The sequence below is a fragment of the Vanessa tameamea genome, chromosome 29 (assembly GCF_037043105.1).
Source record: "Vanessa tameamea isolate UH-Manoa-2023 chromosome 29, ilVanTame1 primary haplotype, whole genome shotgun sequence".
Taxonomy (NCBI): Eukaryota; Metazoa; Arthropoda; class Insecta; order Lepidoptera; family Nymphalidae; genus Vanessa; species Vanessa tameamea.
In genome coordinates this window covers 359,288-375,866 of record NC_087337.1, presented here as the reverse complement: position 1 = coordinate 375,866, position 16,579 = coordinate 359,288, and the positions used below count along the sequence as shown (strand labels likewise).

Here is a 16,579-nt window from a genome sequence, read left to right as displayed (position 1 = left end):
AACGTCAATCAACAATGATTATACTAAATCTCAGTTACACACAATGAACTTCTATTGAAACTAAGACGAGTCATTACTTCTATGTTGAGATTTGAATATTTTTTTCATCGATATTGTTAGTTTTAAGCATTCTACTTTTTGTTCTCAATTTCGTGTGTGTAATAAAAATATAAATGGAAAAACAGAAAAACACACTATCAATCTATATCGAAAGTTCTATGAAAGTTACTACTTTAATGATAGTAAATGCATGCCTTTTTCAACTTTAGTAAAAAATATTTTAATTTTAGTAAAAAATAATAATAAGTATATTGCTAGTGTAAATCGAGCTTTATATGTGTGTGAATTCTACTCATAGTATACTTATTGTAATTTAATAAATGTGACAGTTGACAACACGATTTTTAACGGCTGGAACTTTGAAATTTCAAACAAAAATAGATAGTTAATCTGAACCGACGGAGTGTTATTGTAGCTTAATTTTTAAATGAAATGTAAATCAGTAAAAATAATGGATGCGAATAATTTTGTCGCAAACTTGAAAGCAAACGGTGTGGAAAGTGATAAATATGATTTAGCTAAAAGTTTTAATGAGTACAGTGAAATATTAAGACAGTTATCTACAAAAGATAAAAACTCGTTTTCCTTAAACGTGTTGTGTACATTGTGCAGGTGAATTTATCTGTAATTAAGTTAATATTAGTTTATGAGTAGTTTCAAACATTTCTCTAGCTTAATTGATTTCTCTAAATATATTTTTCTTATACATAATACTATAATTTATCTAATGAGGATTCAAACTGAATGAATTGTATCGTGGAGTTATCTAAGAGCTCACGCGGCTCAAATTAAGTTTCTGAAAATATTTTAAGTCAAAAATTAATAGTGATATTAATACGACGTCTTATAATTATTTCAGGAATTTAGAAAAAGTGTCCACATGGCGAGAGAGAATCGACAATAAGGAACTCTTAAGATTGACAATAGAATGTGTGAGACATACACGCACTCTGGAAGGACCGGAGCAAGTTAAGACGCTAGCCTGTGTGTACCATGTACATAAATATGTTATTAAGCAGGTAATCATTGTTTTTTTTTAATGTATAAAAGGTTTGTGAGTAGGCAAATGGACAACCTGATGGTAGGTGGCCATAAACATTGACACTGTAAGAAATATTAACAAATACGTCATTTCCTAACAATTATCTAGTCCAAATTCATATTAAACAGTTAATTTGCTTAAAATCTATAGTCTATTCCAACCATAAGAGGAGAAAAGCCAAATAAATGACAGCAAATTGAAGCAATATCATTGGTAGAGAGCTCGATTAATCTATGAAATCTCTGTGGGTTTGTGAAAAAATGTTTTTTCTTGACTTCATTTGAGGTCCCAAATTGAGAGATTTATTGAAACAATTGTTTTTTATTTACAGACCTCTCCATTACCACCGGAACTTGTATTGAAGTTATCTTTCATGCCGTTCGAATACGAACATGACAGCTTACTCAAGGAATATTACAAAACATATTGGAGCATTATAGCTGATCGACTCACTTATATAGAGAAGTTAAAAACCAAAAGAATGCCAGTATCGAAACTGTTATCAAGACTGATAGACGATGTTGTGAAACTTGTAATGATATATGATACTGTTACATTTTGTTCAACTTTATTAGTATTCCTCGTTAAAAAACTTCATTACATCTACAGCGATTTGGCAGCGAAAGAACTCAATGAATCATTTAGGAAGATATTTGAATGCATATCCAACAAAGATCTCAAACCATTTAAAAGTTTATCCGAAAAAGAGGCTCTTGATTTATATGTTAAGTTTAACGATTGCTTGTACATCATTACAGAGAATTCTTCGAAGATTCATTTTAAGGATTCAGTCTTAGATTCTGTGATGAGGGTCTGTATTTCTTTACTCGGCCACCGATCTGATATATTCCACTGTTTTCAAACATACTTTTTGAATTCATTTTGCTTTATATTTAAAGAGCAAACTGATGTTAACTTAGTAGAAAATATTTTTAATAGTCTGTGTATGTCGTGCGAAATGACTGAGAAATTAGGCTATAAACACACTATGCATGCAACATATCCATTTATAAGTCAATTGCTGAGGTTATTCATTGAGTATAATGTTAATAATCTCAATAAGAATAGTTTTAATGAAAATATAATTCAAAGTAATCTAAAATTGATGTTGGTTTTGTTGGAAAAATTAAAGAATACAACAAACCAATTAGTGAAATGTGAGAATTGCAGTGTGAAATCTGGCTTGCATGATGGATTACGTTTGTCGTTCCTCGTAAAACATTTCATAACTATGTCAATGAACCAAAATATACCTATGATGAATATTTTAACCACCTATTATGTCTTGGTTGAACAACAATATTTAATACTGAACGAATTGCGGACACTGGGGTGTGTCAATCAAGAGAAATGCTTCAGGAAACTCCAAACTGACGTACACAATACAGCAATAACGTTAAACAAATCCCAGTGCTACGAATATTCGATAAAATTATTCGAGATTTATCTTCAAAATGAGTTGAAAAATATTAAAAGTGATGTTGAATTGAAGAATATCAGCCGAGCTTTGTATAATAAAAGTATATGTGAGCTGGAGTTTAAAAGCTTCGAGGAATCGTTGAAGAACGCATACTTGAGTTTAATCTTCTCGTTACCCGAAGGTCTTTGTTCGGAGAAGTTCATGAGTTTAGTGATGGATATTAAGGCGAAAGCTTTGAAGAGCGTGTCGGAAGACGCTGATGGTGAAAGCAATGAATTACAAATTACGTCCGTCTTAGAAGTATGCAAGTCGTTGTATGATGACAGCTGTTATGGGGATTTGAAGCCGTTTATGAAGAATTTAACATTCAGGTAAGCTTAGTACAGTTATTTATGTTCTAAATATGGATACAGATGACAGAAGTGATTTGAAAGGGCTTGTGGGTCCAAAGCCAGGGACATCATGAGTAAACCATCATTCGAATCTGTTGGATGAAATTCTACCACATGTGTATCAGTGTGTGCAGCATGATACAATAAGCTCAAAACCCTTAAAAGGAGACAAGGCCTAAGGCCAGCAGTGAGACATTAACAGCGTCTTGTCAGCTCCGTCTTAATACCCCGTAACCCCAAAAGAGATTTCAATGGTCCAAGACTTGATCATCATTGGCGAGCCGCCTCCAACGCGTGATACCCGGGTTTTTGCATCCTCTGAACCCTTGAAGATGGACCTGCCTGTTGCTGCCTGATTATTTCTGTCTTAGTCGTTAGAAATTTAAGATTAATATTTTCTTTTAATGTACTCTCTGTTTCAGCGCCCTCTTAAAACACGAGTTCGCGATGTACGTGAAGCTGTGGCCGTCCATCGTGCCGATCGCCGGCGTGTGGAAGTCTCTGAACGATTTGGTCAACGGCAAACATCAATGGGTCAAAGGTGATTATTTAAATTTAGTGCTCATCCTATTTGTCTATCCTATAATAATTGGTGTAGCAACGTAGCTGTAGTAGGCTCCAGGGGGGTAAAGGGTTTTAGAAAAAAAAATGACTTACTAGTCTTTTTCTAGTAGACGAACGCACGCACGCACGTCCGCACGCACTCACGCACGCACGTCCGCACGCACTCACGCACGCACTCACCCATGACGAAAGGATAAAGATTCAAAAAAAAAAATCGATAAACATGCTACATGCGATCTGCTAACAGCTTTGCTATATTATACTTCTATTAAAAACAGTTCTTGATTAATATATTATGTTTGTAATTTGTAATACAACACTAGGGGTATACCCTTACTCGGAACTTCTTTTATCCAATGACATCGCAACAGTTCGATGTCAAAGTTGTATACTTGGTTTTACTTCTCGTGCGGTTGGGTTATCTTCACCTACACACGCATACACGCCCGCACAAATTTCACTTGTTTGTATATTACTAGTTTGCTTTCAACCTCGTCTTGGGGGGGGGGGTCTTAGTCGTGGTTATAAAATAGTGGCTGATGTCTTTCGTTACTAAAGAGCTGGTTTTCATTTTCAGCTGAAAGCAAAGATATGTTACAATGGACTCTCTTCGAGATAGTCGTGGAGACGCCGACGGCCGTGCGGACGATACACGACGACAGCTACAGGGAAATCGTCAAGCAACTCTTGGAGCACTTCGACACCAAGCAAGTGAGTTTCCTCCATGGCTGACTTTAGTAAATACTAGTTTTAAATAAATGTTATTATTATTTATTAATAACTGATCCCGCGGCGTTATGAAACTCCCGGGGCCGGATTTAGGGGAGGGTAACCAACGCTCTGCCCTGGGCCCCCAGAAGAGAGGGGCCCCCACACTAGAGGTGCCGACGGGTTAAGAATTTTAATGTAATATATGTTTAGATATCTGGATGTAATCAAATTATAATAAAATAAATTGTTCAAACTAATTTGTAAAATAATAATACGGGGCCTAGACTCCTTTGTTGCCCAGGGCGTCCACTCTTCTGTGGCCCCGGGGCCTCCAAACAAACCATATTCGGTTCTGGAAACTTCAAAATTTAAACACCCCCCACCCCGAGACGATTTTCGAAGTTTAAGTCACCAAATTTCATCAATATCAGGGGCTAACTAACATATAACGGTTATTATTCGTTTTCGATTCTATTCCGATCAAACGTCGACCGAAACGCAAATAGGAAAACGTTTGAACGGCAACGATGACGTTTCTTTTCGATCGCGATAAAAAGACAATTTGCTAACAGAATTGTCCTGGACGCCAATTTAGTGGCTTAGCATTAAAAGACAGACAGACAGAGTTACTATTGCATTTTATATTACTATGGATAGTCATCGTCACGTCACTTTTGATTTCATGATTGTTCTAGAATAAATTTCGAGTTTCTTAATTCATTCACTAATAACGATTCCCCATTGGTCGGTTGAAGCTGATGACGTCACACTCGACCAATGAGCGTTTAGTTCAATCGAATTCTTAGTGCAATGGCTTTTAGTTGTGCCGACAGGGCTCAGAATACTTCGCCAGTGTCACGTAGGACGGAGGAGACACGAATGAGATTGATCGGTACGGTTGGGATAACAAACTCAATTAAATTTTGAAGACAAGTATTACCGTACATTTTTACATTAACAGCCTGTAAATTTCCCACTGCTGGGCTAAGGCCTCCTCTCCCTTTGAGGAGAAGGTTTCATATTCAACCACGCTGATAAATGCAAGTTGAAATTAGACACATGCAGGTTTCCTCGCGATGTTTTCCTTCACCGCCGAGCACGAGATGAATTATAGACAAATTAAGCACGTGAAAATTCAGTTGTGCTTGCATGAGTTTGAACCCGAAATCATCGGTTAACATGCGCGCGTTCTAACCACTGGTATAGTTGTAGCAATTTCCTTGTTCATCCTTAACCTAGAAGAGAGTTAATTACAGGGTATTCTAATCTATATAATAATATATAAGATTCAATTGGACCATTCACAACTTTAATTTTAATATATTTACATAAAAAAGAACGAAATCGACTAAACACAAACGTCAACAAACGTTCAACATTTATTGGGCGAGGGACTTTAGGTGGGAGGATGTCGTAAAGAGTTAAAAAAAAAATATATACATATATATATATATATATATATATATCCCGCTGAGTTTCTTCCGCCGGTTCTTCTCAGGTCCGAGGTGCTAAATTCCGAACCGGTGGTAGATTTTTGACAATCAATAAGCAAGTGTAAACACTTCTATATTGAATAAAGATTTTTGATTTGATTTGATTTGATTTGGATGAAGTGCGGAATGAGCGTTTAGTCTTTAGAGACTAGTATATTGCACAACATCACATACATCACTCTGATCCCAATGTAAGTAGCTAAAGCACTCGTGTTATGGAAAGTCAGAATTAACGACGGTACTACAAACACCCAGATCCAAGATAGAAAACTAATTAATTTCTACATCGACTCGGCCGGGAATCGAACCCGGGACCTCGCAGTGGCGGTGTACACACTACTCGACCACGGAGCTCGTCGATGTAGTAGACTTTGTCGTTGCAATTCTATTATTGGTAATTAGTTTTGTGACGAAACAACTGTTATGTTAATTATTTTTAGATATATATAGAATTATATGTATATTTTTATCATAGTGGTTACAGGGTAGCGTGGCCGAGCGGTCTAAGGCGCTGGTTTAAGGCACCAGTCTCTTCGGAGGCGTGGGTTCGAATCCCACCGCTGCCAGATACGTTTTGCCAATATTTTTATAACGTAGGCTCATAAGACTACTTTTGAATCGTAACGTTACATTATTGTATTAAACGTACAGCCGCCTCCGGTTCGGAAAGTAGATTCTACCGAAAACAACCGGCAAGAAACTCAGTAGTTATTCTTTTTCACCATTTTAATTACTGAGTTTATATCAATAAGTACAATTAAATTGATATACAATGTTTTTTAAACTTTGACTTCCAGGCAGGAGACATGACATACATATATAATAGTATTTAACTAACATGACTGTATTTTTATATGTCGAAAAAGAGTAACAACTGAGTTTCTTGCCGGTTCCTCTCGGTAGAATCTACATTCCGAATCGATGGTATCTTTACTTTAAATAGTTTGTTAAATGACGATTCAAAAGTGCTCGTAAAAGCCTACTTGATTAAAGTATATTTTGATTCGATTTGATTTGAAATAATGTTATGTTGCCAATTTAGATTTTGTTACAAATTAATTTCTCTATATTTTAAACGCAACGGATTTTAATTCAGTTTTCATCAATAAACAGAGTGTTTAAGAGGGACGTTTATATATATCTAACCTATTTCAATGGAAGTAGGAAAAAAGATAAACAAAACTTAGATTTACGTTTTTCCATTACCGTCTTTACCATAGGGCACACTGGGCACGCGCCCAGGGCCCCCATCCTGAGAGGGCCCCGAAGAACCAACAATTTGTTTCACACGTTTATGCTCAAGTTGACTGCTATACATTATATTTTCGAAATAGTCATATTTGTAAGAAATAACTAACATATTTATCAAAAGGCTCCCAAAAGGGCCCCAGCATAGCTTGAGACGGCTCTGCGTATTTCATGCGTTTTGCTAATAACTCAGCGATGTTGTGCACTACTAAGAGTTTGTGATAAATATATCTTTATTTATAATACAACACTGTTACACTTAACTACTTATTTCCACTTTAATTTTTACTTCCTAAATACTGATAACAGTTTCGTCGACGTTCAAAACGCCGTCGTTTCACAAATCCATACTGATATCATAAATTAATCAAGCTCACCTGGCTGTAAAATAAATGATCGTTTTTCAGTCTAAATGTTGAGCATAGATCCGTCTGAAGCGGAGACGTTTATTATATTAATCTTTGTTATTTTTTATTTTTTTTGAGCCGAGATGGCCCAGTGGTTAGATCGCGTGCATTTTAACCGATGATTTCGGGTTCAAACCCAGGCAGGCACCACTGAATTTTCATGTGCTTAATTTGTGTTTATAATTCATCTCGTGCTCGGCTGTGAAGGAAAACATCGTGAGGAAACGTGCATGTGTCTAATTTCAACGAAATTCTGCCACATGTGTATTCCACCAACCCGCATTGGAGCAGCGAGCTGGAATATGCTCCATACCTTCTCCTTAACGGGAGAGGAGGCCTTAGCCTAGCAGTGGGAAATTTACAGGCTGATTATGTTATGTTATTTTTATTATTTTCAGGTAAATACCTTCCAAGAGACGGTAGTGCACGCCGCCCTGATGTGCCTCCAGTCGGAGTACGACATCGCGGATGCGAGTCAGAAGTACGGGTGGAAGGTTGAGGAAAATGTTAGTTTATGAGATGTATGCCGGTGTTTGTGTAGCGGATGATACAATGTGTTAATTTTGATATTTGTATTTCATTTATGGAGGCGATCCTTTAATTTACAAGGTGTTTTGTTATGTAAAGTATATTTGGTAGTAGTGCTTTGTACAAGCCGGTCTCGGTACCACCCGTTACCGTCTTTAGCATAGGGCACTTGGGGCACGTGCCCAGGCCCCCATCCTGAGAGGGCCCCGAAGGACCAACAATTTCCTTCACACGTTTGTACTCATGTTGACTGCTGTGTATATTTTCGAAAGTGATATATTTGTAAGAAATAACTAACATATTTATCAAAAAAGGCTATAAAGTAGCCATAAGATTGTACAACCGATCAGATTCCTACGAATTTACGAAAATTACCGCACCGTTTATTTGAAATTATACTTAAGGCCCGGCCATAAGCAAACTATTTGTATATGGTAGTAAATATCTACCAAAAGGGCCCCAAATTCATGGGTGCCCAAGGGCCTCAATATAGCTGGAGACGGCTCTGACCATCCACTGGTTATATATTCTATCGTCAAACAGTAAGACTTGGTATTTCTGTGTTCCTGTTTGAAGGGTTAGTGAGTTGGTGAATTTATAGATACAGGAGATCATTTTATCTTCCAAGATTGGCGTCGTAGTAGGTACAGTTACAGCACTTTCAGTGCCCGTGTGTGTGTGGGAGATAGCGACCACTTACCATCCGGTGGTCAATCTGCCCGTGGACAAAGTATCAACTGGACTATTTCATTTACAAGTACTGTTACCCCCCGCAGACGCTCGACCCGGAGCAGGCGGAGGTGTCCCGCACGGTGGAGCAGGAGCATCGCGCCGTCTCGCTCGCACGCCGCGCCGTCGCCGCGCTCTCCCGCGCGCTGGCCGCCGCGCCCCCCCGGGACCGCGCCGGTAGGGGGGCATGCCCGAGCGATAATCTATGCTAATATTATAAATGCGAAACTTGCTCTGTCCGTTGCTCTTCCACGGTCAAGCTGCTGAACCAAATTTGATGAAATTTGTTTGATGAAAATTGCTGCGGGCGGTAACTGGTTATTTATACGGTTCCGCTGTACAGTCGCAACAGCTCCAATATTAAATCGGTTAGCCAATTGTAAATTCAATACTTAACGTTACAGTTTTAATAATTAACGTAATATATTTAATTTCGAGGGAATATTGAAGGCAAAGCGATTACCAGAAATGAAAATAATAAAATTATGTTATCTGTAAATTTTCATTGACTCAACTGATGATTTTCAGAGACGTCGGCGTCCCTCGTCCGCCACGGCCTGCAGCTGTTCCAGGTGTCGACGGAGCGGCTGCTGCTCCTGCGGCGGCTGGGCGACGGGCTGCAGCTGGCGCACGCGTGCTGCGAACTCGCCGAGCTCGTCGGCGACGAGTGAGCTGAGTTCCCCAGTGCGCGCGGCGGTCGCGGCGCCGCGGCCCCGCGCGCACTGACGCTGGCGTCCGCAGGGAGGCGCTGCTGCGCGGCGCCGGCCGCCTGCTGCGCGCGGCGCGCTCGCGGCGCCCGGCGCTCGACGCGCTGGCGTGGCGGGCCGCGCCCCGCGCCGCCGGCCTGCTGGGCGACGCGCGCTGCCCGGACGCCGCGATCGCCTTCCTGTGCGAGCTGGCGGTGCGTGCGATACTCATACGGTGGAGACGAGCGATGCGGGGCGCCGAGCGGCCTCGTTGATGTTTGACGTTTTAAAGGAGCCCGTTAACGCCTAATTGAATTTTGATTTAGACTGAGTTGGTCACTATATTTAAGTTTCCGCGCTAACACTGGCGTGCTTAATCGCAAGAGTGTTGTAGAAACTACGAAAGAAAATGTTACAATTGCCATTTCAATTCTGCAAGAAATTGTCAGTCAACTCAACGCACTACAGGACTGACTATATATTATTTAAATTGTAGTTAAACTTCTATCAAAAGAAAAAAAAATTAACATTCAAAATAAAAATATGTGCAAAGCATATCTGGCAGCGGTGGGATTCGAACCCACGCCTCCGAGGAGACTGGTGCCTTAAACCAGCGCCTTAGACCGCTCGGCCACGCTACCGACGGCTGCGACCGTTACATTCTGGGATTGGCTCAGTTGTGGTCAAGTTTTAAGCAAAAAAACTAACATCATGTTAGCACTTACTTACCGGTTATGATGCGTCAGTGTGAAGGGTGAGGGAGTCGGTGTGATTACAGACATTTTATCAATTAATGCCGAGATGGCCCAGTGGTTAGAATGCGTGCATCTTAACCGATGATTTCGGGTACAAACCCAGGCAAGCACCACTGAATTTTCATGTGCTTAATTTGTGTTTATAATTCATCTCGTGCTCGCCGGTGAAGGAAAACATCGTGAGGCAACCTGCATGTGTCTAATTTCAACGTAATTCTGCCACATGTGTATTCCGCCAACCCGCATTGGAGCAGCGTGGTGGAATATGCTCCATACCTTCTCCTCAACGGGAGAGGAGGCCTTAGCCCAGCAGTGGGAAATTTACAGGCTGATTGTGTATCATCATATCATATGATTATGTATCAATTAATTAAGTGGTTTATCCTTCACACGGCGCTAGTATCTCTGTTCATGTCTGACACTAAAATTATAACTTAAAAAATCTAGACATATATTCTTTAAGCAGTCTTCTATGGGTACTTTTGAATCGTCGTATTGTAATATTAAGATGCTATTCGGATCTCGATTTAGTCACGTCACTTCAAGGTCGAAGTCGCTGTATAACCTTTGCTCCGGTCGTTGGAGGATACCGTCCCAGTGGCAGTCGTCGCGTGAGAGCGAGGCCCCCTGCCGCTGACCCCTGTCAGGTGTCTCTTTATGTACCCACGACAACTTATACATTGAGTATACGAGACGTGAAAGCGTAACAGGCTCAACCGACAAACTCAGTTTCGAATTCATAATATTAGGATTACGATGTCGGTTTCGAGGGCGCGTAACGTGGCGACTGTTGCAGATGTACTGGAGCCGCGGGGGGAGCGGCGCGCGGGGCGCGGCGGCGCGGCTGCTGCGCGCGGCGCAGGCGCACTCGCTGCGGCACCAGGACGCCAACCGTGAGGCAATCCCATAGTGTTACGAGCTGCTGTACTCGTGGGGGGGCGAGGGGCGAGCTCACGAGAGCAGCAGACGACCGGTGGAGACAATTATTATATTTTAAGCCTCATTAGGGGCTAGCTAGCTATTTGGGGGTCGTAGATTTACCGAATGGCAGAGGTTTAGTGAAAAACCGATTAGGTAGGTGCGACCCATCCATCATATTTTCTATCATAAAACAGCGATATTTTCCGGTTTGAAGAGTCAGTGAGCCAGTGTAACTACAGACACGAGACTACAGTGTAACTACAGAGACATATACAACGGAATGAGGAATGATTAATATAATCTTACAGTAGCTCATCATGAACATGTCTGATCGGGCGGTTCATTTGAAAAAATGATAGAGGGCATCACTTATTTTTTGTACTCATGTTTTAGAACCGAAAAGATCCGCGAGTGTGTATTATTAAATATTATAACAATTTTCAGTTCCATTGTCCACGGGTCGTCTGATGGAGGCTCAGGCGCTGCTCTGTCCCGACGCGGGTCTGAGTAAGCTGAGCGCGGTCAACGGTCTGCAGCGTCACTACCTCGCCGCTTCCAACAATTGTTCGTTTATTTCTGATATAATTCCGTTATAATCTTCTTCCGTTATAATCTGACGACTGAAGCAATCGTACCGATTGGGTTCAGAGACAGCTCAGTGGAATCAGTTCCAATATATGCGATGTGCAGCCGTCGGTAGCGTGGCCGAGCGGTCTAAGGCGCTGGTTTAAGGCACCAGTCTCCTCGGAGGCGTGGGTTCGAATCCCACCGCTGCCAGATACGTTTTGCAAATCTCGTGTAAAACACTGCTCCATTTATTTGTATATAAACTTTTAATATATATTTTTTATAATAAACACCAAAAGTAATAGATCTTTCTAGTCAAGAAATGTTCGAAGTAGGCTTTTCACCGATCACGTAAACTGTACCTTTGAGTCGGTCGTATATTCGTCTGGTTCATCGTTCGAAGAAAAATGCGTGCGCAATGAATATTATATGCTAAAGGCAAAGGCCTCGCTGAAATTGCGCACGGAGATATTTCTGGTACGAGTGACCTCACACTGCTCCGTTCGCCCGACTCGAATTGAATACCGACTCGTTCCCGCGCGGCAGCGGCGCGCTGGGGCGGGCGGCGCGCGGGGGCGCTGGCGGCGCGGGCGGCGCTGGGCGGCGCCAGCGTGCGCGCGGGCGCGCTGGGCCGCGCGCTGCGCCTGCTGCGGCGCGCGGCCGCGGCGGCGGCGCCCGCGCTGCCGCGCTGCTCTGCGCTGCGCTGCGCGCTGCTCTACGCGCTGTGCACGGACGCCGCGCGCGCGGACGACGCGCAGGTGCGGAACCGACTCTCCTAGTTATACTTTTTGGACTGTTCACTTGACTTGTTCAACGGTGTATGTACATCAGTATATATAGTAATATAGTAGTAAATATATATTGCTGTACGTACATGTACATACATGTAGAAGGAATTATGATAGTACATTAAAAGTTTTAGAGCAAGAAAATTTAAATAATCAAAGGAATTATGAAGAACGAAAAAATCTCACTTAGTGTGTGTGTGTATATATAATATAAGTAAACTAAATAGGCTTTATATATAAACATGTGTGCGCGTTTGCATGTGTGAGAAAGGGAGGGTGGAAGATTTCCTGTGGTCCCGGAGTGTTTTCACACAAAAAATCACTTAATAATCAGTTTCCGTAATACGTCAATTGAACCGACACAGCTATCCCTACACGACGCCATAACGCTTAAATAAATAGAAACGATGTTCTGTTCACAGGTCAAAATCGACAATCGTCTCAAATACATCCTCGGGCTGCGCTCGTCGAGCGACTCGTCGGTCGGTCGCGCGGAGACCCCGAAGCGCGAGGAGTTCACCCCGCAGCGGGAGCCGCTGGAGTCCATGCTGGACAGCATGTTCAAGAGGACGCAAGTGAGCCCGTCGCTGCCCTGCACGGCCATCCCGGCCGCCCGCACGCCCGCCTTCCTGCGCCACCCGCGCGCCTGCGAGTGCCCCGCCTGCGCGCTGCCCGACTGCGCCATCGTCGCGTGCCTCATCTGTTATCTCGAGGCTTCGATGTACTATCGGGCGAAGGAGTTCGATATCGCGCAGAACTACTTCGACGGCGCCACGAGAGCCTTCGGCTTGGCAGAGATTAAGTTGAAACACACCTTTGATAACTACGGGAAGAAGTACAACGACACGGTTGTCGAAATAACGAGAGAAATTGCCGAGAGTCATTTCCGGAGCGTTCAGCTGGAGTTCTTGATAGAGTTGTGTCTCTTCGAACTGTCCCGAGGTGAGATCGGCAAGTCGGACGACACGTTGATAAGGATCCACGAACTCGTAGCAGATGATAAGAATATTGACGTTTACTTACAAAACGAAATCTCAAATCTCATGGTGGCCTCGGCGCAATTAAGAGAAAGCACCAAGGTGCCCAAAGCAACGGGCTTAGAGAACGAATTAGAAAGCCTCAAGTTAAGCCCCGTTGTGCTCACGGAGCCGCAGACGACACCGGAAACAAAGAACGCTGTACCAAAAACAGATACAGTTGTCGTAGTCAAAGCCGAAGATTTACCAAAGAAACGCAAAGTCATAAAACTGAACTTTGACGACGTGAGTACGGAAGAGAGCGAGGAGAAAGCTAAACCCAAAAAACATCAATTCAAAATCCCGGTTCCGGTGACTTCCAAACCAGTTTTGGAGAAGATGACGCCCAGACCGACCAGGTCTAGACCGGAGATAGTAATACAGCAGCCGTCCGTTGATCAATCGTTCAACGTATTCACACCGAAGTCAGAAGAAAATGGGGAATTTTTCACACCTTGTCAGTCCACTCCCGCCGAACAGTTCTTCACTCCGATGACTTCCATGAAAACTTACTCAAAACGTGTTGTTAAAAATTTGGAAGCAGAATTTTCGACGCCGAAAGGCAAGGAGAACTCACAGGTGGAGAGCAAACTGCGCTCGAGATCCAGGGTCGAAACTGGGTCAGTCCAGGGTATTAAAGACAAGAGGACGCTGAAAAGAGCTACGAGTCCTGGAAAATTGCCGCAAGAGAAACCAACAACACGCTCGAGGAAAATAAGACAGCCAGTGTTGGATGATAGGAAATGAAGCGTCCCATGATTTAAATACTAATATTGAATTTACTAAGCACAGAAGTGTATAATTACAGTTTAACCGGTTCCAATCGAAGGATGAAGATGAACACAGACCTCAGATTTACATATTCCATAGTATTCCACTTGACTACTTATATTCAATTTAATTTTACTTCCAAAGTCCCGATAACAGCATCGCCGGCATTCAAACGCCATATTGTCGCGATTCCGTAATGAATACCATAGATTATTGGAGATCTCGACCAACGACACCGCGTCGATCCAATGTCAGCTCTTTATTTGTCTTCAATCCTCTCAGTCTGAATAGATTTTAGTATTCAATTAAATAAATTAATTTTCGTTAAGTTTTGCTCACCTGAATTTGTTGTGCGAAACATTCGATCACCGATGTAATTATATATGGTATTTAAAATTAAATTAATTTATAGAAAAAGGTGACATCTTGAACAAAAAATATTTACATATATAACATACGTTTAATCAGATAGTCTCCGTTTTGTCTCTTCTTTGTAGGTCTTTAACAATTGCGGTCCTAACCACTGGAGTACGTAAGTGTGCTAAATGTAAACATATTATGGCGATTACTATGTGCCAGTGGTCTTCAGCCATATTCGACATTTTATAGCAATTTGAAATCAACGACAGACCGGCTGCGCCGTTGGGAAGTTTGGCGACGAACAGTAAACTTATGTTAATGACTTATGTGTAACGAAATGCGTTCTGTAATAAATGTATTTAGTGTAATTTTTGTTTGATTTCATGAATTGTAACCTCAACTTTGTTTTCAGTTCGTAAAGAAAAATGCGTTTAAAGTTTTACATTAAAAATTTTATTATCTACGAATAGAACGCGCCGTAGTGTGCTGTCAGGTACATTAAGAGGACAGTCCTTGCGGAACGCCTAAATAGCGCTTACTGTTTTCGAAATATCTTAAAACTGGAGCATTGATTATGGATGAAAAAAAACATTCAGTATCTTAATAGATAGATCTCAAGTTTCACCGCATGATATTTATAAAATTTGTATAAATAACTCAGTAAATTCATCGTCAACATCACTCCAAACACTGAAATCGACCTTTTCTATTAACGTTTTTTAAGCTATTTAGCTGCTAGTTTATACATGTATTTTTGGTTAAATGGAGACACAAAAGTGTAAATAATAAGTTCACCGTGTTAAATTTCTATTATATCACATAATATTATAGTAATTTTTATTTAAATATTGCTTACTTTTTGGCATTCGTCGTCCATACTTTTTAGTATGGAGAAAATCATTTGACGGTTTTGACTTATTATTCGACATCGCTGTCAATAAATTTTCAGTCCCTCCCCAGATCTCAAGGTGGGAGCACGTCATTTTTTATTTCGAGCCGAGTCTTATAATTTCGCGAATCGTCTACGCACACATAGACAAGTTAGCATAAGGGTGGGGCGCGAGTGTCGTGGGATGCAATTGTTAATTTTTACTTTTCAAGATTTATCGACTATTAGTCAAGTCACATATTATTAAGTTAGTTCTTTGATAAATAAATATTTTTGTAATAATTAATAAAAATTGAACGATTTTAATTGGCCTTTTAATTACCCTGTATGAATCTACCCCATGGCGTACGAATTTACCGCATTTACTGTACGAACGTACCCCTACCGTACCAATACGTGGGGTACATTCGTACAATTATTTTCTGTAGAAAAAAGCCTATAACCCTTTAACCTTTTGTCATAATAGTTTTGGACTTTTTTGTAACAAACTATAATATATTTGTTACACTTAAGCACATAAACTAGGTAAATACGACAATTAATCACATCGTAAAAAAATAAAATCTGAAAAGTGTACGAAGGGTAACTATTTTCCCCTAATGTCGAATTAAAAGTACAAAATTATAAGGATGAACATAGTGAATACCCGAATGAACCTGAATGTAATGTAATTTTTGCACTATCCTGCTTATTTTTTTCTCTTAATACGAAATTTAAAACAAACGCCAACTCATACCCAAACTCATGTCGTTTAGTTCGTCTGCTTAATTCCTAATTATTTAAATGCTTAATTAAAATAGTGCATAGTGCTAAGCAAAAACGGTTGATATACATTCCATTTTGTACTGATGCTATACTTAGTTAGTACCTTTCATGACCAGATACCATCAGCGGGCCGCCCCCCTGATTTTTGTGTAATATAAAATAATTTTAATTGACTTGTTTAACCAAGAAAATTTATGTCTTTAGTTAATTAAAAAAAAACTGATTAATATTTACCTCCATTATTTTTATTTATAAAATTTAAGTAAGTGATTATTTAATGTGTCTTAACGCCCTAATTCGTTATACCTACCAACCTTAAAATATCCAGAAAATAATTATTTAGTTAGAGGAGAGCAGTAGAATCAATAAAAATCATAATGTATATGAGGCATCTTAATGCACTCTGACCGCACCCTATGCTAACAAATAATTTATAATTGTGTTTGCGAGTGACATCCTTATAGCTA

The 16,579-nt window shown here is 40.7% G+C and overlaps 1 protein-coding gene and 3 non-coding genes across 4 annotated transcripts; 3 read left to right on the top strand and 1 right to left on the bottom strand.

Moving 5' to 3' along the window:
• The first annotated feature begins 403 nt into the window (after positions 1 to 403).
• LOC113400635 (uncharacterized) lies at positions 404 to 14,528 on the top strand. Its single transcript, XM_064219583.1, has 13 exons — positions 404 to 672; positions 920 to 1,079; positions 1,434 to 2,893; positions 3,337 to 3,455; positions 4,056 to 4,189; positions 7,736 to 7,843; positions 8,642 to 8,771; positions 9,123 to 9,261; positions 9,336 to 9,495; positions 10,832 to 10,928; positions 11,401 to 11,520; positions 12,070 to 12,281; positions 12,734 to 14,528. The coding sequence occupies exons 1-13, from the start codon at positions 488 to 490 to the stop codon at positions 14,072 to 14,074; spliced, it is 4,365 nt and encodes a 1,454-aa protein (XP_064075653.1). The 5' UTR covers positions 404 to 487; the 3' UTR covers positions 14,075 to 14,528.
• On the top strand, positions 6,167 to 6,248 carry Trnal-aag (transfer RNA leucine (anticodon AAG)). The gene has a single exon. It is a non-coding gene; the product is annotated as a tRNA-Leu (tRNA).
• Trnal-aag (transfer RNA leucine (anticodon AAG)) lies at positions 9,840 to 9,921 on the bottom strand. Its single transcript has one exon. It is a non-coding gene; the product is annotated as a tRNA-Leu (tRNA).
• Positions 11,652 to 11,733, top strand: Trnal-aag (transfer RNA leucine (anticodon AAG)). Its single transcript has one exon. It is a non-coding gene; the product is annotated as a tRNA-Leu (tRNA).
• Positions 14,529 to 16,579: the final 2,051 nt, after the last annotated feature.